Source organism: Cetorhinus maximus, chromosome 16, assembly GCF_964194155.1.
Source record: "Cetorhinus maximus chromosome 16, sCetMax3.hap1.1, whole genome shotgun sequence".
Classification (NCBI taxonomy): Eukaryota; Metazoa; Chordata; class Chondrichthyes; order Lamniformes; family Cetorhinidae; genus Cetorhinus; species Cetorhinus maximus.
The window spans coordinates 26,008,703-26,034,864 of record NC_135894.1 but is presented as its reverse complement, the minus strand read 5'-3'; the positions used below and the strand labels follow the sequence as shown (position 1 = coordinate 26,034,864).

General features: G+C 42.9%; 1 protein-coding gene across 4 annotated transcripts in view; it reads left to right on the top strand.

Moving 5' to 3' along the window:
* The window catches only part of mcf2la (mcf.2 cell line derived transforming sequence-like a), a 264,376-nt gene that overhangs the window by 109,844 nt on the left and 128,370 nt on the right, over positions 1–26,162 (top strand). For 3 of the 4 annotated variants that reach the window (XM_078559533.1, XM_078559530.1, XM_078559534.1), the window contains exon 2: positions 17,609–17,689. In XM_078559533.1, the coding sequence (XP_078415659.1) occupies positions 17,617–17,689 (73 nt within the window). In that variant the 5' untranslated portion in view covers positions 17,609–17,616. Of the gene's footprint in view, positions 1–12,501; positions 12,585–17,608; positions 17,690–26,162 lie in introns of those variants that run through there. The other variant, XM_078559532.1, reaches the window with a different exon arrangement.

The window sequence follows — 26,162 nt, the reverse complement described above, 5'->3', positions numbered from 1 at the left end:
GCATGCCTCTTTATTCAGCTATACTCAAGTTCTCTACTACCAAGTTAATTATAATCTTATTTAGAGTAGAGAATCCAATTTTGAAATCCAAATGTTGTTACGGTAAAATATTTAAGTAGGATGGTCATCAACTTGCAATGTAACATTTACCTTATATCCCTTACTGCACCCTGCAGTACACCCAGGGACACCTAATTAAATCTGGGCACAGATATCCTCCTTCCTTCTGTATTCTGCATGTACTTCTTCCCATACATGCAGACTTCTAACCTCCTTTCCATTGCACCTGTGAACTGGGCCTTTAAATAGTTGCAGTGAAATTGTGTCATGCAGGGTCATGTCACACCCATTCAACAAATAACGGAGGCGAGAAACTCAGAAGTAAAATGATAAGGAAGCAGCCCTGTTGAAAGCAGGCATTCCTATGTGTCCTGCATTGCTGCCTGTTTGTAGCCTGCTTTCTCCCTACCCTCTTCTCAATTCCTATCTTTGCATCAATATTGAGACCAAATATCTCCAGATCCCCTCACACACTGATACCTTCCTCTTTGCTATTGCCTGGAATTATATCAATGATTCTATTGCCCTCTAACACAATTTTTGCCTCACCACAACCTCAGTGCATTTATCCCTACTTGATGTGGGCCTTTTTTCTCAACCAAGTCCTTTACTCCAAAGCAAGCTGTTTGCTTCAGCGATCTCCAATACCACTTTCTGTCCTCAACTCATTGTACCAAGTGTGAGGCATTCATGAAATTTTCTCACCCAAGTTCAGGGCCTACCCTTTGCATCTGATCGACCAGCTTTCTCTTCAGTCCTTAGAAGTTGACAACCTGCCCTTGTTCACTGGTTTTCTCCCAATCTCATTTAAAGCGGGTGTCATTGTACCCCCCCCTTTAAAAAAAAATCTCCACGTGTCGCCCACCTTCTCCGGTCGCCACTTGGCTCAGATTCCCCCTTTTCTAATATCCTAATATTTTTGCTTTGCAACTAAGCTCCCACCCCTCTCACCATTACCTGTTCAAAGCCCTCCAAATCCAGCTACTGCCAAAGCCACAGTAACGGTAGCACAATAATCAAAACCTCCAATCACCACCTCAACTTGGCAGGACTGGAAATTCCCACCCAGAGTCAACGGGTGTTTGGCTGCCTCCAAATTTTCCTGTCCACCCTATCAGACTCCTTCAGAATCTTGTATATTTTAATGAGATCACATCTCATTCTTTGAAAATATAGGTATAATTTACTCAGCTTCTCCAATAGGACAGCCCCCTCATCCCAGGTACCAATCTAGCAAAGCTTCACTGTAACGCTTCCCAGGCAAGTACATCCTTCTGTCGATATGGAGACCAAAACTGCACACACTACTCCATGTGTGATATCACCAACTACTCCAGATGCGGTCTCACCAAAACCCTGTACAGCTGTAACAAGATGACTTTATTCTTGCACTGTAATCCCCTTGCAATAAAGGCCAATGTGCCATTTGCCTCCCTAATTGTTTGCTGTACTTGTATCCTAACTTTCTGTGTCCCTTGTATGAGCACACCCATGTCTGTCTGAACATCAACTTTTACAAGTTTCACACCTTTTAAAAAATACTCTGCTTTTCTATTCTTATGACCAAAGTTAATAACTTCACATTATACTCCATCTGCCACCCTACCAATTACTTAACCTGTTTATATATCTTTGTATCTTCTTTGTGTCCTCCTCACAGTTTACATCCTCACCTAGTTTTAATCATTAGGAAACTTCAATACATTACTCTGTCTCTTCGTCTAAGTCATTAAATGATTGTAAGTAGCTAAGACCCCAGTGCTTGCGGCACTCCACTAGTCACAGCCTGCTAACTTGAAAATGCCCCATTTACCTCTACTCTGTTTGTTAATCAATCCTCTATCCAAACTAACACACCCCTAGCTTTGCCCTTATCTTGCAGATTATGACACCTTATAGAAATCCAAGAATGCCATATTTACTGGTTCCCCCTTATCTAATCTACCAGCTGCATCTGGAAGAAAACTCATAAGTTTGCCAAATGCTATTTTTTTCCCCATGAAACCATGTTGACTTTGTTTAGTGATACTATGATTTGCTAAGTACATTGTTAAGACTTCCTTAAGAGATTCCAGCATTTTCCTGATGACTGATGTCGGACTAACTGGCCTGTAGTTCCCTGTTTTCTCTATCCTTCCATTCTTGAATAACACTGTTTCACTTGCTATCTTCCAACCTGCTACATCCATCCCAGAGTGCAGTGTATTCTGGAACATCATAACCAGCGCATCCACTAACCCTGCAGCTACTTCTTTCAGAACCTAGGATGTAGGCCATTGGGCCCTAGGGATTTGTCAGCTTTTAGCCCCTTAAGCTTCTCTGCTGATATTAATTACTTTAAGTTTCTCACTCTTATTAGCTCCTTAGCTGACCCCTATTTCTGGTAGGCAATTTTTGTTTTTGTTACTATGAAGACAGTCAAAATATATTCGTCCAGTGGGTAGGATTTTCCAGTCCCACCCGCTGTGGGAATCATTGGCGGCGGGATGGAAAATTTGACGGACCAGCTATAAGTCCGTAGTCTTCGGTTGGGAATTTCTGGCCCATAGCAGGCAGGATTGGGAAATCCTGCCCAGTGTCTCTGCCATTTCCTCCTCATTCCTCTTGATAGGGAAAACGTTAGGATTCATTATTAAATCCCATTGTAGACTTTGCCCCGCAACCTACCAGCTCTGACTTTTACAAGGCAGCTTAACCTGAAGATTCAGAACAGCCATATATTGCTGTATTGCTCATTCTCTTGATATGGATAGATATTTCACATTGAGCAGGGCCTCTCAGGCTGAAGCTGCCTAAGTGTTCCTGTGTGGTTCAACGGAAATACAAAGATTGCAACGATTTGACAGATGGCGGCATAGTGGTAATGTCACTGGATTAGCAATGCAGAGGCCCAGGCTAATGCTCTGGGGACAGGGGTTCAAATCCCACCAAGGCAGTTGATAAAATTTAAGTACAGTTAATAAATCTAGGATTGAAAGTTAGTTTCAGTAATGGTGACTATGAAACTATTGTTGATTGTTGTAATAACCCATCTGATTCACTTATGTCCTTCTGGGAAGGAAATCTGCCGTCCTTACCTGATCTGGCCTAACTGTGACTCTAGACCCACAGCACTGTAGCTGACTCTTAACTGCCCTCTGAAATGGTCTAGCAGTCGGGTTCAAGGGCTTCACAGCCCATGAAAGAATAAAAAAAAAAGGTTATAGCAGGGCTTTTAGGAAATCTTATTTCAATTAGGTGAAGTCAACATGGTTTTTTGAAAGGGAAATTATGGTTAACTAATTTATTAGAGTTCTTTGAGGAAGTAAAAAGTCACATGGATAAAGGAGAACCTGTAAATGTGGCATTACATGGATTTCCAAAAGGCAATTGTTAAGGTGCCACACAAGATAAGAGTGCATGGTGTTAGGGATAACAAATTAGCATGGATTGGTTGGCTAACAGGAAGTAGAGAGTAGGGATAAATTGATCACTTTCAGGTTGGCAAGCTGTAGCCAGTGGAGTAACACAAGGATGAGTGCTGGGGCCTCAACTATTTACAATCTATATCAATAACTTGGATGAAGGGACTGAATATATGGTTGCTAAATTTGCAGATGACAAAGGCAGGAAAGTAAGTTGAGAGGAGGACATAGAGATTACAAAGGGATTTAGCTAGGTTGAATGAGTGGGCATAAAATTGGCAAATGGAGTATAATGTGAACTTGTCCACTTTGGCAGGAAGAATAGAAAAGCAGAATATTATTTAAATAGAGATTGCAGAACTCTGTGGTACAGAGGGATCTGGGTACCCTGGCACATGAATCACAAAAAGTTAGTATGCAGGTACAGCAAGTGATTACGAAGGCAAATGGAATGTTGTTTATTTTGAAGGGGAATGGAATATAAAAATAGGGATGTTTTTGCTACAGTTGGCGAGACCACATCTAGGGTACTGTGTACAGTTTAGGTTTCCTTACTTGGGAAATGATATAATTGCATTAGAAACAGTTGAGAGAATTTTCCTTTGACTAATTCCTGGGATTTCTTATGAGGAAAGGCTTGACAGGTTGGGCCTGTGTCCATTGGAGTTTAGAAGAATGAGATGTGACCTTGTTGAAACATCAAAGATCCTGAGGGGAAATGGAAGGGTGAATGCTGAAAGGATGTTTCCCCTTGAGGGAGAGACTAGAACTAGGGAATACAATTTAAAAATGAGTCTCCCACCAATGTTTTCTGACCCTTGTTATTCCCAATCTCCACCCATATTGATTCTACCTTAATAAAAACAAAAAACTACTGCGGATGCTGGAAATCCAAAATAAAAACAGAATTACCTGGAAAAACTCAGCAGGTCCGGCAGCATCGGCGGAGAAGAAAAGAGTTGACGTTTCAAGTCCTCATGACCCTTCAACAGAACTGAGTAATATTAGGAGAGGGGTGAAATATAAGCTGGTTTAAGGTGGGGGGGGGTGGTTGGGGGAGAGAAGTTGGGGGCGGGGGTGGTTGTAGGGACAAGCAAGCAGTGATAGGAGCAGATAATCAAAAGATGTCACAGACAAAGGAACAAAGAGGTGTTGAAGGTGGTGATATTATCTAAGAGAATGTGCTAATTAAGTGTGGATGGCAGGACACTCAAGGTACAGCTCTAGTGGGGGTGGGGTGGAAAGACTCGAAACGTCAACTCTTTTCTTCTCCGCCGATGCTGCCGGACCTGCTGAGTTTTTCCAGGTAATTCTGTTTTTGCTTTTGATTCTACCTTACAACCTTGTCTCTGTAATGTAAATTATAGATCAAACCATTGATTTCTATTTGTGTCTATCTTATTACAAATGCTTTGCGCTTTCAGCTAAAGATCCTTTAGTTTTAATTCCTTACCACTATATTTTGCATGATCTTATTTGCTAATGCACTATTTTCTTTAAAGTCTCTGTCCCTTCCTGTCCTATTTGTTTGTCTTTAACCAAATCATCACATTGTTCCATTGCCTCAACTTTTCTCTTTAGATTTCTAAATCTCCTTCACCTGATCCCTTCCTTCCCCACTTCATTCCACTGAACCCCAAGTTAAGCTTTCCACCCGCAATTAATCAATCACCAAGACCACTTTCTCCATTCTCTTCTGTCTGTACCTTGCCTCATTGCTGCTGAAAGCCTAATCTTTTCCTTTATCACCCAAGGCTAGATTTCTTCAAAACTCTCCTCACTAGTCTTCTTGTCTCTGTCCTAAATAAGTTACAAACCATTAAACACCTCAGGTTGTGTCCTCTTGCACCAAGCCTCATAAACCCCAGTGACCTATTAATCTCCACTGGTCCTGGAACATTAACTTCAAGGTCCTTGTCCTTATCTTCAGATTCATCTATAGCCTTGTCCTTCCCACTCTTTAACATCTTCTCCAACTGAATGTCCCTGCAGGTGCCCTCTGCTACTCTGATACTGGCCATCTCTCTTTGCTTTTTCCACTAATAAAGACTGCTGCCTTAGCTGCTGTGCACAGGAATTGGGAAGGCTCTCCTCTCTCAGAAAATCCCCTTGGGCATTTCATTCTTAATTTAAGATCTTGCATTGTTATAGTGCTTTTGTCTCTCTGTACTTCTCCCTTCCTAACTATTGCTGCTTATCCTCTTGCTAATCACCACGCTTTAAGGTGCCATGAGATGTATCCCTGCCTGTGAGAAGTGCTGCAGAAATGTTCATTGTTTTTTCTATTGCTCAACATTGTATCTTGGTCACATTCTGTGTCAGCTTTGTATTCAATCGTACAACAGCAGCAAATATTCATCGAGTGCCACTGCACTAATTATCTGGTGTTCTGTGAAGTACACACCTCGCTGTAAAAATATTGTGGGTTAGAAATTGGTTTGCACTTTTTTTTAAGAAGGCGCAGAGATTGCGGATTGTGATCTCCTTGTGCCTGTTGTGGTGGAGGTAAACAGCTCCTTATTTGAATTATTGTAACATGTAGCATTGGGCCGAATGGAGCCCATGCCGTTGGTTGCTTGGGTGATCAGCAGGGGGCTAAGAGGTATGTGCAGCCATCCAAACTTTTTTCATAAAGGCAACCTGTCCCTCTTAAAGCGAAGTTGTGCTGGAGGCTGCTGCTGCACACTTTTGCTGCATTTGTAAACAGAGAAAATCGAACAGCATGGAAGAGAGAAGGGACTGCAGATTCACAGAAATGGCGCTGGAGGCCTTAGTGGTGGTGGTAGACAGATGCCACGATTCTGCAGTGTGTGTTAGTTGGTCTTGAAATAACCACTCTCGGGGACTGGGAGCTGGTGGTCAGAGAGGTCAGGCTCAGAGGACCCAGCAGCAGTGCTACAAGAAGTCTCATGACCTCACCTGGGTGGTCAGGGTCAGTGAATGCACCTTCAAATGACGTCCAACCCACTGCTTTGCCAGTCTCTCATGCTGTTCAATGCACCATACCCTCACACTTAACCCACCAGTACTCCCTGGCATTCGGGATTCATGTCGAACATTCAGATACTCCTTGCTCTTGTGCATATTTCAACAATGAAAACCTCAGACCAACTCCTGCGGCTTCCACTGACCATCGGTTATTGAGCTATGTCAGGCATCTCAGTCAAGTGCAGTGCAACACAATCATTGAAATTCTTCCCTTCCTCTCTTCTCAGACAAGCTGGCACATAATAGAATGGAACAGAGCGGATCTGGCGGGGGGGACAGGGGTACCTGCATATCCTGAGCCTGATGGAAGAGATGGGTCATTGCATCATGGGGCTAACTGTGAGGCAGCCGCCACATTGAGGAGGACGGTGTATACATGCCTTATGCCCCTTTCTCAACTCCCAGCTGACCCTCATCTGTCAAGATGAGTGATGATGTGTCTATGGGCCGCTTGCTTTCCAATCCAACCACCTCCTTCATTCCAGCCTTCCCCTTTCTGCTTTCAGATGCCCAAGAACTGCCACCTGTGCAGCCAGAACAGACCTGGGGGGAGAAGAGAAAGTAACAACACAGTACTGATGAAGGGGTTTTGACACTTGCGGACACCAGTTGGATACTGGCAGTGCACACACTTTAAAGGTTAGCATAGTTGGGATCTAGACATCACTATTCACAACTGAGCTGCAGCCAAGCAAGTGGGAAAGGATAACTCATATGCCAGCGCCCCAGAGGATGAGGCTTGGTGGGTTCTGCTTTATGGAAATCAGGTGAAGACCTCGAGGGGGCAGTCTATGGGAGAACATTGTTGGGAATGCACACTGATATAGTGGCTGCACTGTTTGGTCTGCAAGACAGCCCTCCTATTTTTATTAAGGAGAATGGCTCCAACATGGGAAAGGACGTCACGCTGAGTTTCTATTCTCTGCAGCCTCTTCTCCATCTTGTCGAGACCCTGCAGACCCAGAGTCAGTACTGCTACTGCTGCCCTCATACCTGTTGCAGCCTTTGTGTGCACAGCTCACCTACTCCTCTGCCATCCCTATGAGGATGCAGCAACACTGCCAAAGCCAGGCACTCAACACAAAACCTCCAGAAACACTCTGCAAGTACTTTCCAGATATTTTGCAATAACAGGTGTCATTCCAAGTTACCGTACTGCAAGTTGGGCGTCTGGTCTTTTTAGGTAACACTGTACTGGGCACTTCTTGAAGCTGAACTCCTGTCCTTTGTGAGCGACAGACTATTGTGTAAAATGGGCCTGTGTGGTCCAAGTTTACCAGCAGGGCATCCCATCAGCTGGCAGGGTTGAGTGACATCATGAAAGAACTACTTCAGAAGCTCAGAGGTAAAAACAAAAAGCTAAAAGCTACTGCGGATGCTGGAAATCCAAAACAAAAACAGAATTACCTTGGAACAACTCAGAAGGTCTGGCAGCATCGGTGGAGAAGAAATCAGTCAACGTTTCGAGTCTTCATGACCCTTCGGCAGAACTGAAGCATAGTTAGGAGAAAGATGAAATATAAGCTGGTTTAAGGTGGGGGGGCGAGGGGAGAGAGAGAAGTTGAGGGTGTGGTGATTGTGGAGATAAGCAAGCAGTGATAGGAGCAGATAATCAAAAGATGTTACAGACAAAAGGATCAAAGAGGTGTTGAAGGTGGTGATATTGTCTAAGAAAGGTGCTAATTAAGAATGGAAGACAGGATACTCAAGGTACAGCTCTAGTGGGGGTGGGGTGGAAAGACTAACAAAGTTTTAGTTTTAGATTTAAAAATAATGGAAATAGGTGGGAAAAGAAGAATCTATATAAATTATTGGAAAAAAAAGGGAGGGGGGAGAAACGGGGTGGGGATGGGGGGAGGGGCGGGAGTTTAAGATCTAAAGTTGTTGAATTCAATATTCAGCCCGGAAGGCTGTAAAGTGCCTAGTCGGAAGATGAGGTGCTGTTCCTCCAGTTTGCGTTGGGCTTCACTGGAACAATGCAGCAAGCCAAGGACAGACATGTGGGCAAGAGAACAGGGTGGAGTGTTAAAATGGCAAGCGACAGGGAGGTTTGGGTCTTTCTTGCGGACAGACCGCAGGTGTTCTGCAAAGCGGTCGCCCAGTTTGCGTTTGGTCTCTCCAATGTAGAGGAGACCGCATTGGGAGCAACGAATGCAGTAGACTAAGTTAGGGGAAATGCAAGTGAAATGCTGCTTCACTTAAAAGGAGATTCACTTGAAAGACTCCGTCCCCACCCCATCTTCCAATCCCAGCCCCAGCCGCGTATTCACTATACCCCCTGACCTTCCCCTCTCTGATGCTGAACGTTCAGTGCTCAGCAAAGGACTTAGTTTCATACCCTTACGCCCTCATCTCAATGAATTTCGGGCTTGGCACGATGCTGAACTCTTCTTCCGCCGTCTTCGTCTCCGTGCTCACTTCTTTGGGCAGGAGTCCTCTCCCCATTCAACGGATCCTTTTACCCACCTCCAATATTCTCCCTCTACCTGGCCCCTCCCTCTGGATTCTTACCTTCTCTTGATCTTTTCATTGAGAACTGTCGGCGTGACATTAGCCGTCTCAATTTCTCTGCTCCTCTCACCCGTTCCAATCTGTCTCTCTCTGAACTCACTGCACTCCGTTCTCTCAGGTCCAACCCCAACATTGTCATCAAACCCGCTGACAAGGGTGGTACTGTTGTTGTCTGGCGCATTGACCTCTACCTCGCGGAGGCTGAGCGTCAACTCGCAGACATTTCCTCCTACCTCTCCCTGGACCATGACCCCACCACTGAACATCAAGCCATTGTTTCCAGGACTGTCACTGACCTCATCTCCTCTGGAGATCTTCCTCCCACAGCTTCCAACTTGATAGTCACCCAACCTCGGACGGCCCGCTTCTACCTCCTACCCAAAATCCACAAACGGAACTGTCCTGGCAGACCGATCGTGTCAGCCTGTTCCTGCCCCACGGAACTCATTTCTCGTTATCTTGACTCCCTTCTCTCTCCCCTTGTCCAGTCCCTTCCCACCTACATCCGTGATTCCTCTGACACCTTACGTCACATCAACAATTTCCAGTTCCCTGGCCCCAACCGCTTCCTCTTCACCATGGATGTCCAATCCCTCTACACCTCCATCCCCCACCAGGATGGTCTGAGGGCCCTTAGCTTCTTCCTTGAACAGAGGCCCCAACAATCCCCATCCACCACTACTCTCCTCCGTCTGGCTGAACTTGTTCTCACACTGAACAATTTCTCCTTTAACTCCTCTCACTTCCTCCAAATAAAAGGTGTGGCTATGGGTACCCGCATGGGCCCCAGCTATGCCTGTCTCTTTATGGGGTATGTGGAACATTCCTTGTTCCAGTCCTACTCCGGCCCCCTCCCACAACTCTTTCTCCAGTATATCGATGATTACTTCGGTGCTGCTTCATGCTCTCGTCGGGACCTGGAAAAATTTATTAATTTTGCTTCCAATCTCCACCCCTCCATCTTTTTCACATGGTCCATCTCTGACACTTCTCTTCCCTTCCTTGACCTCTCTGTCTCAATTTCTGATGATAGACTGTCCACCAATATCCATTACCAAGCCTACCGACTCCCACAGCTACCTCGACTACAGCTCCTCACACCCCGCTTCCTGTAAGGACTCCATCCCATTTTCTCAGTTCCTTCGCCTCCGTCGCATCTGTTCTGATGACGCTACTTTCAAAAACAGCTCCTCTGACATGTCTTCCTTCTTCCTTAACCGAGGTTTTCCACCCACGGTCGTTGACAGGGCCCTCAACCGTGTCCGGCCCATATCCTGCGCATCCTCCCTCACGCCTTCTCCTCCTTCCCAGAAACATGATAGGGTCCCCCTTGTCCTCACTTATCACCCCACCAGCCTCCGCATTCAAAGGATCATCCTCCGCCATTTCCGCCAACTCCAGCATGATGCCACCACCAAACACATCTTCCCTTCACCCCCCCTGACGGCATTCCGTAGGGATCGTTCCCTCCGGGACACCCTGGTCCACTCCTCCATCACCCCTCACTCCTCAACCCCCACCTATGGCACCTCCCCATGCCCACGCAGAAGATGCAACACCTGCCCCTTCACTTCCTCTCTCCTCACCGTCCAAGGGCCCAAACACTCCTTTCAAGTGAAGCAGCATTTCACTTGCATTTCCCCTAACTTAGTCTACTGCATTCGTTGCTCCCAATGCGGTTTCCTCTACATTGGAGAGACCAAACACAAACTGGGCGACCGCTTTGCAGAACACCTGCGGTCTGTCCGCAAGAATGACCCAAACCTCCCTGTCGCTTGCCATTTTAACACTCCACCCTGTTCTCTTGCCCACATGTCTGTCCTTGGCTTGCTGCATTGTTCCAGTGAAGCCCAACGCAAACTGGAGGAACAGCACCTCATCTTCCGACTAGGCACTTTACAGCCTTCCGGGCTGAATATTGAATTCAACAACTTTAGATCTTAAACTCCCGCCCCTCCCCCCATCCCCACCCCGTTTCTCCCCCCTCCCTTTTTTTTCCAATAATTTATATAGATTCTTCTTTTCCCACCTATTTCCATTATTTTTAAATCTAAAACTAAAACTTTGTTAGTCTTTCCACCCCACCCCCACTAGAGCTGTACCTTGAGTATCCTGTCTTCCATTCTTAATTAGCACCTTTCTTAGACAATATCACCACCTTCAACACCTCTTTGATCCTTTTGTCTGTAACATCTTTTGATTATCTGCTCCTATCACTGCTTGCTTATCTCCACAATCACCACACCCTCAACTTCTTTCTCTCCCCCCGCCCCCCCACCTTAAACCAGCTTATATTTCATCTTTCTCCTAACTATGCTTCAGTTCTGCCGAAGGGTCATGAAGACTCGAAACGTTGACTGATTTCTTCTCCACCGATGCTGCCAAACCTGCTGAGTTTTTCCAGGTAATTCTGTTTTTGTTTTTACTTCAGAAGCTCCTAGTGCATGCAGGAGATGCCTGTGTGAGCAGCCTACCTTGCAAGGCGCCTTGGAAGCAGCTGGCAGTATAGTGTGCTCCACTAGAAGGGCCTTTGATTTTCATAGTGCTCGTCCAGCGGCACTGTGGATCTTAATTTAATGCCCTAAATGCCTATTTTGGCTGCGATGTTAAAGCCAGGCTCTGTATGCACACTCAGGTGGCTGTAAAAGATCCCATGGCACTATTCAAAGAGCAGGAGAGTTCTAGCTGGTGTCTTGGTCGGTATTTATCCCTGAACTGAAAACAGCCTTAATACTGAGGCAAAAACAGAAAATGCTGGAAAAACTCAGCAGGTCTAACAACGTCTGTGGAGAGGCAAAAAACAGAGTTAACGTTTTGAATCTGTATGACTCTTCAGAGCTCTTGAAGAAGAGTCATACAGACTTGAAACGGTAACTCTGTTCTTCTCTTCACAGATGCTGTTAGACCTGCTGAGTTTTTTTAGCATTTTCTGTTTTTATCTCAGATTTCCAGCATCTGCAGTATTTTGCTTTTATTTTGGTCCTTAATACTGTTTGTGGAACTTTGATACGCCTACATTGTCTGTCATGTTTCCTACAATACAGCAGTTACCACACTCCAAAAGTACTTTATTAGCTGCAAAACACTTTGGGATGGTCTGAGGTTGTGAAAGGTGCTATGGAAATGTAAGTTCCTTCTTTTCTTAATCCTGTGCAGAGGCATGACTGCAGAAAGCAATGAAATAGTTCTCTTAGAGTGGGTAGCATATCCCCTGTGTTCACATTCAAAGTGGGAAGCAGGGACTAATTTGCATGTCATGGTAGAATGGATTCAAATTCACAGGCTGCCTGCTCGATATGTGGAAGCTGCACTGCCTGGGTGTGTAAGTTGCAGCCATTGTCGCAGGCGGCTGGTCGTGACGACTCCCACGAAGCAGACTTGTCATCTTCTTTAAGTTCCTCAGCATAAGGTCTGTGTTTAAATTTAGATTGATATTATAAAGCAGGAAGGAAGCCTGTGCACAAAGAGGCTTCCTTCAGGCAGTGGTGTGCTTGATGCTCATGTGGTTGAGCCTCTTTATTTTTTATTTTTAAACCGAATGAATGGCAGCTTCAGGTTTACGGGAGTGCTGGACATTGATTCTGCAGACTTTGGGAAACCAGTAATCACCCTTATCTTAGGGTAAGAAGGAGTGAGTTGCTTGGCAACTTGCAGTATCACTGAAGAGTTGAATAAATACAGAATTCAGCTAGGTTGTTCTTAGTTGTAACTTACACTGCTCTGTAAAATTCGAGTGACTGATTAGAACTTTGGGACCTGGTTATTGTCGTGCAGCGGTGAGCTTGTAATTGTAATTTGTTGTCAGCAACTCAACAGACAGAGATTTGCTAATGAATAATGATAAGCAATGAACTGTTCCAAATTTAGGCTGGTGACTTCTTGAAGGAATTTTCACAATCCAATATAAGGTGTTTATGTTCATTCTGAAACTGAAGTACTGGTACAGCAACTCTCCATTCTGTTGATTAGAGGGACAATGATCTACTTTCGTGAATCGTAATTATCTACCTAAAGCAGGTTCATGGTCTTGTAAAGATGGAAGCAAAATACTGCAGATGCTGGGAATCTGAAATCAAAACATATATGCTGGGAATGCTTATCAGGCCAGGCAGTGTGTGTGAAGAGAGAGACCGAGCTAATGTGGCCTTTGGTGACCTTTCATCAGAAGCAGGAACATTAACTCTTTCTCCCTGCACACCCGCTGAGTATTTGCCATGTATAACGTGTTTATTCTTGTAAATATGGCAGTGACTGACTAAAACATGACACAATTTATGTGGGAATACTAGCCCAGTGATGAACATCAGGGATTGACTCTAGTGAGGCAACATCAGACAAACACTCTGGAATCATTGGATCAGGCTGCAGTCTGTCAGTTTTTGCTGGATGGATTAGATTAAATGGGCGGAATGCTGGTCCTCATTTGTATTTATCTTGCAATTTCAAGAACTTTGGTTAAACATGTTTTTCTGTACCTTATGGCTTTGGAATATTTGAATAGAATTTGCACCTTCTCCGTAATGCAGTACTTTGTTGCTTTATGGTCAACAGTGCCTCAGTTTCTTTTTTTTAAAAAAAACTACTTTGAAAGTATTGTGGTTGGAACTGATATGAATTTGCTATATTTCCTGACCTATTATGTCAGCCTGCTATTCACAAGAGCCAGAAATCACTTCATTTCCATACAGCTGATAATGTAGTTAGATTTCAATAGACATCATTCACCAGACAGGTTCTTCCAAGCACACAGTTGTAATAATGCTCAATGAGAAGCTCTTACACCAGTGCACTGTGTCTTAATTAAACACTGCTGATGATATTTATTGCCACAACAATTGACCCATACAGGTTCCGAGCACATAATCTAAACACAGATAACTCTTGCAGTTCAGATCCTCTCCCAAAGGTCCAGCTGCCTGTGTGAGTGGATACTAGGGCACTATTTGCCCAGGAGCAAGGAGTCCCAGCCAGTATTCATGTCTTAACCAACACTGCCAAAACCAGATTAACTGCTCATTTATCCGAGTTGGGAATGTTACTGCTGTAATGGTGACGGGCGCATTGGGAATTGTTAGTACACTTCAAAAACAATTCATCGTGTGAAGCTTTGGGACATTTCAACATGATGAGCTACTGTGTAAATAATTACAAGTAATTCCCCTCACCAGCACCTTCGATAACTTATACATCCCTTAGACTGTTTTCAAAACAATCCATCTCCCCCCACCCCCACCCCACCTGCTGTAACCATATACTGCCCACAGTGCTTTGCCCATCTCCTTTCCCCACCCTCTTCACTTCCACTATTCTCCTCGCACCTTTCTGGTCCTTGCTCCCTCTAGCAACATTTCATTTTTACCTTTCACACACTTCTATCCTCGCTCTCTGCATGCCTTCTCTCCTCATCCTTCTCATGTCTCCCTCCTCACCCACTTTGCGCCTCCCTCCTCGCCCCCTTTGCGCCTCCCTCCTCGCCCCCTTTGCGCCTCCCTCCTCGCCCCCTTTGCGCCTCGCCTTCCTTATGCCCTCTTCATTGCGCCTCACCCTCCTTACCCCCCCCACTTTTTTGTGTTTCTTACTATCTCTCAAGTTATCACCACACATTGTCTTTTCACAACACACCTCTTCCACCCTCTTCACTTCACATCTTACACTTCCCTGCTCCTCACGCATCTTCATATTTCTGCTCACCCTGTTCACTTTTCCCCCTCCTTCCTCACTCTCTTTACTGCTGTTTGTCCATTGAGGTGAAGGAGGAAAACTGTATTTGTAGTTTGCTGTGTCACCAAGTTGAAGAGTACTGAGAGTCAGGAGACAGTTAGCAGAGTGGGTGGCTAGCTAGCTAAAAGCCAGGAAGCAGAGGTTCGGGATAGAGCAGCTATTCAGACTGGTGGGAAGTGGGTTGCCCACAACAATCAGAGCTGGGACCACTGTTGTTCACAATTTACATTAACAATGTAGAGTTTAGAATCTAAAACACAATTTCTAAATTTGTGGACAATTAGGACCAAATTGGGAGGAATAGGCAACACTGAGGAGGAGCAAATTACAATAAGGCATTAACAAACTTTCTGAATGGGCACAATGATATGGGCACATTGATTTTAACATAGATAAGAGTGAGATTAACATTTTGGTGAGAGAAACAAACAAGTCCCGTATTAGTTGTAAAATAAGAACCAAAATGGGGTAGAGGAACAAGAGGATCTGGAGACAAATACACAGATCTCTAAAAGTTGTGATGCAGGTCAATAAGACCATTAAAACAAAATAAAGTCAAACCAAACACTGTGTTTTAATCCGAGAGGGATAGAATTGAAAACTAGGGAAGTTAAGCGAACCTTGTATTGTATCACAGTATCTTTACAGTGCAGAAGGAGGCCATTTGGCCCATCGAGTCTGCACTGGCTCCCTGAAAGAGCATTCTACCTAGTCCCACTCCCTTGCCTTATCCCTGTAACCTTGCGCATTCTCTCTTTTCAGGTAGCAATCCAATTCCCTTTTGAATATCTCGATTGAACCAGCCTCCAGCACCCTTGCAGGAAGTTTGTTCCAGAGTCCAACCACATTCTGGGTGAAAAAAAATTTCCTCACATCACATTTACTCATTTTGCCAATTATTTTGAATCTGTGCCCTCAAGTTCTTAATGTTCTCTTGAGTGGGAACAGATTCTCACTATTTACCCTGCCCATACCCCTCAGGATCTTGAATAGCTCTCTCAAGTCTCCTCTCAGCCTTTTTTTCTCCAAGGAAAACAGTCCCAACCTCCTCAATCTATCTTCATAGCTACAGTTCTTTATCCCTGGAATCATTCTTGTGAATCTCTTCTGTACATGGTACTCAAGATAAGGCCTAACTAGTGTCTTATACAAATTCAACATGACCTTCTTACTTATGTACTCAATGCTCTTATTAATAAAGCCTTGAACCTTGGTTGGACCACATTTAGAGTACAGTGTAAAGGTCTGGTTGGCATATCACAAAAAGGATATAAAGACAATGGAAAGGGTACAGAAAGATTTACAAATATGATACCAGAACTGTGAAGCTATGCCTATCCTAAAAGGATTAACAAGCTGGGTCTTTTTTCCTAACAGTGGTCTTTAAAATTATGAAAGGTTCTGACAGAGAATACACAAGAGTGTTTCCACTTGGAAGGGAAGAGCAAAATTAAAAGCCAGCACCATAAAATGGGCACCAAGAAAAGGAATAGGGAATTCAGAAGAAACACCTTTACCTTGAGAGTGGTGAGAGTGCAGAAGCCGCTACCACAGGGAGTAGGTGAGGTGAATGGCGCATTCAAGGAGTGGCTAGATAAGCATATGGGAGAGAATTGACAGAAAAGTGTGTTATGCTGATAGAGTTACATGTGGAAGAAAGGAGGAGGCTTACGTGAAGCACAAACACCAGCATGGACTGCTTGAGCCGAAAGGCCTGTTTCATACTGCATATTCTCTGTAATCTTATGTAATTATTAAATATACAATACAGATGTTGCATTACCCTTCTGTAGCGTGTTACAATTGAGGCTTATAAGACTTGTGTTTTGATTGTGTCTTTAAATTTAAGTTAAAAATCAAGGGGGTCATGTGACCCATTCTGAAATCTGCCTGATGGTAAGCCTGGGTGGTTTAATTGTTAGGGATCAAAGGAAGGATTAGATTGTTTTACTGAGTAGAAAGTGGAAGGCATTTATGCTTGGAGACAATGGCAGTAGCCTATGTGTTAACAGTAGGGACTGAGAGTCTTATGTCCCAGGAAAATGTTGAGTTGTAAACAGTTGTGCTTTAAACTGTACATTTAATTCCAAGATGAAAAAGAGTTTGTCTCTCAAGGCTAGCTAATTAGCATCCCTACCTAGATACAAGGCCCATGCAATTCACATTATTATGGGGAAGGATGCATAGGAAGCTATTATAAAGATCAGGTGACAGGATTTCCTAGAATATTGCTGGATATCACAGGCAGTGTTTTGAGTCTGCCTGGATCTGAGCGGTAAGGGAGCAGCTAGAAGTCAAAAAAGTCTCTGTGGTTCACGATGCAGGAATGCAGGTGGAACTATGGGCTTTGATTGAGAAGACCAAATTCGTAGGTAGTTAAAATGAGGCTGGAAGAGTCATCGAGCTCAGGCTGGAGGAAGAGTCTCTGGGAAAAGAAAACCTCACTATGAAAGACAGAGTTCCGAGATTTCAAATTCCAAGGCTGAGAAAAGGAAAAAACAGGAATAAACCTTCAGAGCTAAAAATCACTTTGGGTCGATTCCAGGAAAATTGAATAAAAGGCATTGTAAGTATATTCGTGAAGTGTGTCTTTTAGTTGGGCTAAGAATGAGAAGGGGGTATTGCATTCTGTGGTTTTAAGTATAAATTGCCTAAAAAGTTAGTGTTTAGCTAATAGCATTTTTAGACATTTGTTACAGTAGACTTTTAAAATGTGAAATCTTGATGTGCAACTTTTTCAGCTATTAACTGGGGGTTCAAATTTCTTTTTAAAAGTTAGGTCCCTACGGGGATTGTAACGAGTGATCAAAAGCTGCAGCATGATACAATTTTTGTATAATTAATTATTCTGGGTGCAAGGAACACCAATTTTTCTAAATTTCACCAAGAGTTAATGCTCATTGTTGTTCTGTTTGGTTTTACAGATGAAATCATGCAGCAAGACAGCCCTGTATACGCTGCTGAAATCACTAAACAGCTGGCCAAGCAATTCGCTATTCGGTCTGGTAAGAATTCCTGTTTACCCCACCTATCACATCCTCATGGTGCCTTTGTCTCATTGAGATATGTAGTACAAAACTCAGATGGCAGCTACTTTGTGTTCCAGGATGGGGAGGCAGCACCTCTAAATATTACAATATGTAACAATACCAAGTTGATTTTTAAAAGCCAGTTATTAAGGGATTATTTTGGAACCTGCACACGATTCCAATTTGTTATTAAAACTAAAATCAAAATCTGTAAGGGAGTTTGTATGAAGGAAAATCCAAATAGGTTACAGTAGACCTTGGTCTGTGCTGTTTGTTAATTTTTTGAAAAATAAAGTTCAAATTTTAAAAAGGTGCACCTAAATGTACACAATTTTGTTTATTTATTCTTTCATGGATGTGGGTGTCGCTGGCAAGCCCAGCGTTTGTTGCCCATCCCTAATTGTCCTTGGACTGAGTGGCTGGCTAGGCCATTTCAGAGGGGAGTTAAAAGTCAACCACAATGCTGTGGGTCTGGAATCACATGTAGGCCAGACCAAGTAAGAACGGCAGATTTCCTTCCCTAAAGGACGTTGGTGAATCAGGTGGGTTTTTACAACAATCGATGAAAGTTTCATGATCACCATTACTGAGACTAGCTTGTATTTCAGATTTATTATTTAAATTCCACAAGCTACCGTGGTGGGATTTGAACCCATGCCACCAGGGCATTAGCTTGGGCCTCTGGATTACTAGTCCAGTGATATTACCACTATGACACCACACTGTCTCCCCTAAATTGGTCACTGTTTGATTGTATGGAGCTTCCCTCTCCCTTCCACACACACCCCCCCCAGCCACCTCAGCACTGTAGGCCTTTTACATAACTCCACATAAGGGCAAAATTTAGTGCCAGAGTACAGCGGGCCTTTTATAGTGCACATGGGGCAGAATTCAGAACAGGATCAGTACCAGGAGTCCTTTATTTACTGCATTTAGATTCAACTAATTTCAAACTAAACTGAAATAAAAAGCTGGTATCGGTAACAGTGACCATCAAACTACCTGATTTTCATAAAAACCCATCTGGTTCGCTAGTGTCCTTATGGGAAGAAAATCCACTGTCCTTACCTGGTCTGGCCTACAAGTCACTCCAGATGCACAACAATGTTTTTGACTCTTAACTGCCATCTGAGATGGCCTAGCAAGTCACTCAGTTAAAGGGCAATTAGAGATGAGCAACAAATCTGGCCTTGCCAGCGATGCCCACATCCCATGAAAGAATTTTTTTTTAAAGTGCGAAACCATTGACATCCTCATCCCATATGTATATCATATATAAAAATCACTGAACAAAACTCAAAACATGATGGGCCCTCTTAATTACTGTACTCGGGGAGAGATCTATCTGCTGTCTGTATCTGTGTTAACTTAACATTCATTCGCAAGGAATAATATATGTCACAGCCAGATACACAAAAATAGCACTTCAAATATGAGTGAATCACCTTTGTCCAGATATAGAGCTCAGTATGTTAATTGACAAGTTTATATTGGTGACAGAATTGTTTAATATTAGTTGCACATTTGCAGCTGATGAATCTAATCAGTAGTGATTTTTCAACATACCTGTTAATGCCAAACATGCAGCTCATGTTAAGCTTTTCTGCCCCCCATATGAACTTCTCAATTAACACAAATGAATCATTGCTTCTGAGAGGGAAAGTAATTATACTTTCACCTATATTTTTGATAAACAGCTCCATGGTTAGAGACTGCCAATTCCAAAAGAGTCAGTGAATGGCCAAGTTGCACTATTAAACTTATCATCACAAATGTGTGCTTCTAATTTGGAGAAGTTTTGAGATTTCTTTATTACCTTGAAACAGATCCCTGCTAGAAATTTAATTCCCTCTCCAGTGATGTCAACTCTATGCCAGCCACTCACTTGAGCCGAACCAGATAGTGTGAAACTGTTGTGCCTTGTTGGATCAAAGCTGGATTTAAAAGCCCAAATTTGATTCATCTGTGTTTCCTTCCCTGCACCATTGTCCACGTCCATCCCTACCTCAACCCCAAATGCTGCTGAAACTCTTCTTTGCACTTTTCTCCCCTTCACATTTGATAGTTAGAGCTTGTTGAGTTGGCCATTACATGGTCAATATTAACCAATTACATCAGTTAATGAGACTTGTCCATGTTTAGAGGTATCTGGAATGTACCTGTTAGTAAAGTGTTGTGGAGAATATTGAAGGGTCGAAATTGAAGTTTAGTGATTTACGTGGTTTAGGCATTTTATAATGGACCGTTCCTGTAGTCAATCATTAGCCATTACCATCTGCTCATTACCAGCCTGTGATGTAGGTATTTCACTGGAAGGCATTGTTGAGTACAATTGGTAAGGAAGTAACTGTTGGAGGGATATTTGTTAAACAAAATAACCTGCCTAATTTCGGAAATATTTTGCATCCCAAATCATGATTCTAAGATCAACATATCTTCATTCCATTTTAGCCCTTATTTTGCTCATTGATCAAATGCCAGTAGAATATAAGAACAGGAATAGTGTTATGATCCCAAAGAAACTGATAACTTTTTAAAAAGGACGGAATCCCCACAACACCAACAAAAAGAAAACTGCTGGACATTATTTCACTTTTTAAATCTTTCACTGTAACAAATCAACTAAGATCAACATAACTTGAACATTAAGAGGTGAAAGATATTTCAAATTAAAAAGGTACATTTCACTTTAAATAGTCGATACAACAAAGCTATGCCTCATGTAGTTACAAGCACTCACATTACTTCCCATACAAATGTGTTACCACAGGCACTCTCGCAGTCTTTCCAACACAATCCTCGTTTTGTAGGATTTCCCACTTACCATCTTCCATGAGCCAACACAATCAGGCAACATGATGGAATTTAATTGTTTATTTTTCCCTTGCATTGGTAAAAATTTATTGATGTATCCAGCCCTTGGGTCACATTCACTAGCAACTGGAATTCCCTGTTACCACCGGCAAGGCACACGTCTATGAACCCTCTCTCACTTGGATCATAACAGTCCTGAAGGCGTAGAATCCCCAGAGACTTCCTTCCCTGATCCTTGCTTGTTTTCTCTCTGCACCAATTTCCCAATTGACTTCTGCTAGACAGGAAAACCCTTTCACTGCAAATAGCTTTCTGTTTACCCTTTGCTTCTCAGCCATTCATCCCCTTGGAAACCCCAGGCCACAAGTACATTTTTTGAAACCTAAAGATGTTAAAATCAGGACACCAATTAACCTTCTTTCAAAATATCCCCCAGCGCATGTTGTTCTTTAAAGGGATCACGCAAAATAGAGTACAGGCTTTTCTCAACTGATGGGTCATCACAATAGATCTTCAGTCCTTTGAGTTGTTAGATAATGGCTGATCTGCACCTCAGTTCCATTTACCCGCCATTGTTTCGTAACCCTTGACACATTCTCCCAAAACAAATCTATTGATCTCAGTATTGAAAGCTCTAATTGCCTCAGCATCCAAAGTCTTTTGGCGGAGAGAGTTCCTAATTCTACTTCCTATTGTGTGAAGAAGCACTTCCGAATTTCACTGCTAAAGGGCCTAGCTCTAATTTTAAAATTGTACACCGCTTGCTCTGGATTCACCCTCAAAAGAAATAGTTTTGCTGTAGCCATATGTGAAATCCAGGTACGTCACATCATAGGATCCCATAGTCCACTTGGGTTGTTATTCCCTCATAGAGGTCGACAAGTCAGTCAGACAGAATCTTCTTCTGAATCAACTCTATGCTATGAACAAAGTTATTATACACTTGAACACCAAGTTTGTCAGTTCCATCATTATACAAAGATTGGAACTAAGACTGATATCCTGTGGCCTCCCTGTCTCTTTTGTCACCCGTTGTTCAATATGAGAATCACATTAGCATGTTTGTGGCATTGACCATGAAGCATGATCTATATCTTTGTTACTTAAAGACTTGGCTATTCCAACACGCTTCTGGCTAACCTCCCATCTCCCAACCTTCATAAACTTGAAATCATTCAAAACTCAGCTGCCCGTTTATTAATTTGTATCAGGTCCCATTCAGACATCACCCCTGTGTGTGCTGCCCTACATTGACTTTCAGTTAAGTAACGCTTCAATTTTAAAATTCTTACCGGTGTTTTCAAATCTATCCATGGCCTCACCCCTCCAGTCTCTCTAATTCTCTCTGAGCTATTTACAATGTTCCAGTCCTGGCCTCTGTGCGTCCCCAATTTTAACCAAGACACAGGTGGTGGCTGTGTCTTCAGCCGCCTCAGCCCTAATCTCTGAAATTCCTCCAATATCCATTGCTTTCCCTTCATCAACCCTTTCTTTTAGTTCTTCACAAAATTCAATTAAATTAGTCAAGCACGATCTGCCTTTTGCAAATCGGTGCTGGATATCCTTAATCAACTCAAACCTCTCTAAGTGCCTGTTGATTTTATCCCTGATTATTGTTTCTAAAACCTGACCTGCCATTGATGTTAAACTGTCCAGCCTGTAGTTACCAGGACTGCCCTTACACCCTTTCTTGAATAACGGTGTCACATTTGCCACTTTCCAATCCTCTGGCACCTCCCCCATATCTAGGGAAGATTGGAAGATTAAGATGAGCTGTTTTGTTATCTCCACTCCCACTTCCCTGTGCAAACTGGGATGTAGGCCATCCAGACCAGGTGACTTATCTACTCTAAGCATAGCTGGCCCTTCCAGTACATGCTTCCTATCAATTTTCACCTCATGCATTACTACTTCCATCTCCATTCCTACTGATATTTGGTCAGCATCCTTTTCCTTAGTAAATACTGATAAAAGCACTCATTAAGTATTCTAGCCTTGCCCTGCACTTCTAGATTTGTATCACCCTCTTTGACCCTAATAGGATACACCCTGCCTCTTACTACCTGCTCACTATTTACTTGCCAGTAGATGATTTTTGCGTCCCTTTTATGTTAGCTGCCACTCAATTCTCATACTCTTTGCCAGTTTTATTTTCCTCTTCATTTCCCCTTTCAACTTAACATAGGAAATAGGAACAGGAGTACACCATTCGGCTCCTCGAGCCTATTCCGCCATTGAATAAGATCATGGCTACTGTTCTTATGTTTCGATTTCCACATTGCCATCTAACCCCAATAACCGTTGATTCCCTTGCCTAACAAGAATCCATCTACCTCCACCTTAAAAATTCAATTACCCCGCCTCCACCGCCTTCTGAGGCAGAGTGTTCCAAAGTCGCACAACCCTCAGAGAAAAAAAATTCTCCTCAACTCTGTCCCAAAAGGGCAACCTCTAATCTTAAAACAGTGCTCCCTAGATCTGGACTCCACCCACAAGAGGAAACATCCTTTCTACCTCCACCTTGTCAAGATCATTCAGGATCTTGTATACTTCAATCAAATCACCCCTCACTCTTCTAAACTCCAGTGGAAACAAGCCCAGTCTATCAAACCTTTCCTCGTTAGACAACCCACTTATTCCAGGTATCAATCTAGTAAACCTCTTCTGAATCGCCTTCAATGCATTTACATCCTTCCTTAAATAAGGAGACCAAAACTGCGCACAGTCTTTGAGGTGCTATCTCACCAATTCCCAGTGTAACTGAAGCATAATATCCTTACTTTTATGTTCAATCCCCATTGTAATAAAGTAGCATTCCATTAGCATTCTTAAGTACTTGCTGTACCTGCATACTAACTTTTTGTGACTCATGTACTAGAACACCTAGATCCCTCTGCAATTCAGAATTATGCAGCCGTTCTCCATTTAAGTAATACTCTGCTTTTTTTGTTCTTTCTACCAAAGTGAACAACTTCACATTTTCCCACATTAAACTCCATTTGGCAGATTTTTGTCCACTCACTCAACTTATCTATATTCACCTGCAACCTTCTCATATCCTCTTCACAACATACTTTTATACCTATCTTTGTGTCATCTGCAACCATGCTATTATGTCTTCACTCCCCTTATCTAAGTCATTGATGTGAATCGTAAAAAGTTGAGGCCCCAACACAGAACCCTGTGGCACTCCACTTGTCACATCCTGCCAATCAGAAAAAGACCCATTTATGCATTTACTGCTTACTGCCAGCCAGCCAATTTTCTATACATACTAATATGTTACCCCCTACACCATGCGCTTTTATTTTCCGTAATAACCTTTGATGTGGCATCTTATCAAATACCTTCTGGAAATCCAAGTACAGTACATCTACAGGCTCCCCTTTATCCACTGCACATGTTACTCCTTCAAAAAACACCAATAAATTAGTTAAACATGATTTTCTTTTTACAAAACCATGCTGACTCTTTCTGGTTGTCTTACGCTCTTCTAAGTGCCCAGCTATGACCTCGTTAATTGTCAATTCTAATAACTTCCCCACGACAGATGTCAAGTTAACTGGCCTATTGATTCCTGCTTTCTGCCTCCCTCCCTTCTTCAATAGAGGGGTTATATTTGCTGCTTTCCAGAATCTAGCAAATTATGGAAAATTAACACCAGCGCATCGACTACCACATTAGCCACCTCTTTTAAGACCCGAAGATGTAGTCCGTCGGGACCCAGAGACTCACCAGCCCACAGCTCCATCAATTTTCTCAGTACCGTTTCCCTAGTGATTTCAATTTCATCAAGTTCCTCTCTCCTTTTCACCTCCTGATTTGCAGCTATTACTGGAATGTTTTTTGTATCCTCTATATTGTCTACTATTAATTCCCACTGTCACTCTCTATAATGTTTGGTTAGTCCTCACTTGAAGAATTCACCTGACATGCAGCGTGCACCCTCTTTTTTTTTGTTTCATCATATTCTCTATCTCCCTTGTCATCCAAGAAGCCCTGGCTTTGGTTCCCTAACCTTGGCCTTTGTTGGAATGTATCTTGCCTGCACATCAACAATCCCCTCCTTAAAGATCACCCATTGTTCCATTAGCTTTTTCTGTCAGTCTTTGGTTCCATTTTACCCTGACTAAATCCAATTGAAGTTAGTCCTCTTTCAATTTAGACATTCTACTTTAGATTGTTCCTTGTTGTTCTCCGTTACTATTCTAAACCTCATGTACAATGATCACTCTTACCCAAGTGTTCCCCCACAGAACACATAGTCCACTTGGCCCACCTCATTCTGCAGCACCAGATCCAGCAATGCCTCCTTCCTAGTTGGACCAAGAACATACTGGTTAAGGAAGTGTCCTGAACACATTTGATGGATAAGTGCACAGCTATCCTCTGTATCTCTCAATATTCTGTGATAGACCCATTAAGGCCTTTGTTGCCTCTTCACAAGCAGAAACCTCAACTATTGGCTTTACCCTCCTCTCTTTCACTGATCAGCCTGCCCAGTGAGCTTTGCAAGTGAACCTTCATATTTGTCCTGCTGACTGTACTCAGCTCTGCCCACTTTTACTCTGCCATCTGTTCAATAATCATGGCCCATCTCCATATTTCCCTCTAGAATATTCATTCATTTGTGAACAAGTCTCTTTCTATCCACTATCTTACTGTGGGTGGTTACATTGATATCCTGAAATTGATATCTAAGCTTCCCCACCAGACTATATTTTCCACCAAAATAAAAGCAAAATACTGTGGATGCTGGAAATCTGAAATAAAAATGGAAAATGCTAGAAAAACTCAGCATGTCTGGCAGCATCTGTGGAGAGAGAAACAGAGTTAACATTTTGAGTCTGTATGACTCTTCAGCTCTGAAGAAAAGTAGAAATGTGATGGATATTATACTGTTGAAGAGAGGGGCTGGAGTAGGTGGTGCAAAATAGAAGATCAGGGATAGGTGGAAGCTCAGGACAGATTTGACAAAGATGTCATGGACACAAGACAAAGGGAGTGGTAATGATAGTTGTAGGTGTTGCCCTTTTCCCTCAGAGACCCTCCCCACAGTCAAGTTTATGACACCAAATTCGCAAGTGTATGGTTTGAAGAGAATGACCAGCGAGACAAATTTCTTCTGATAATTCACAATTGCTTTATTGAATCACCCAAAACCCCACAGTACAAAACCCAAAATTTAAAACAACCTATTCCCAGTATCCAACGCAAAGTCATCACGACTCGGTTAAAACTTACAAAAACACAGGCAAAGCACCACGTCCAGCCAGAAACCTTAAGAAATAAACCCTCAGACCAATATCACCAAGATATGGCTGAAACAAGTTACAAGGTACCAGCAAAAAACACAGAGCTTTCGCTCCAGACCTTCACAAAACCCTCAGACCAATGTCACTACGATTTGGCTGAAACTTACAATCCCAAACATGGCTGCTCTGTCCAGTTTTGACTGTTAGCCTGAGTCAAGGTGACCAAACTCACCCTTCTTCCAACTGCAGCCCAGAACCTCAGATCTGCTCTTCTTTTATAATAATTTAACTCAGACATGTCAAAACATATTTCCTGTTGTCACAATGTCCATTTAGTTGATTCTGCACAAAGTCCAGAAGAATGTCATCAGCTCCCGCTG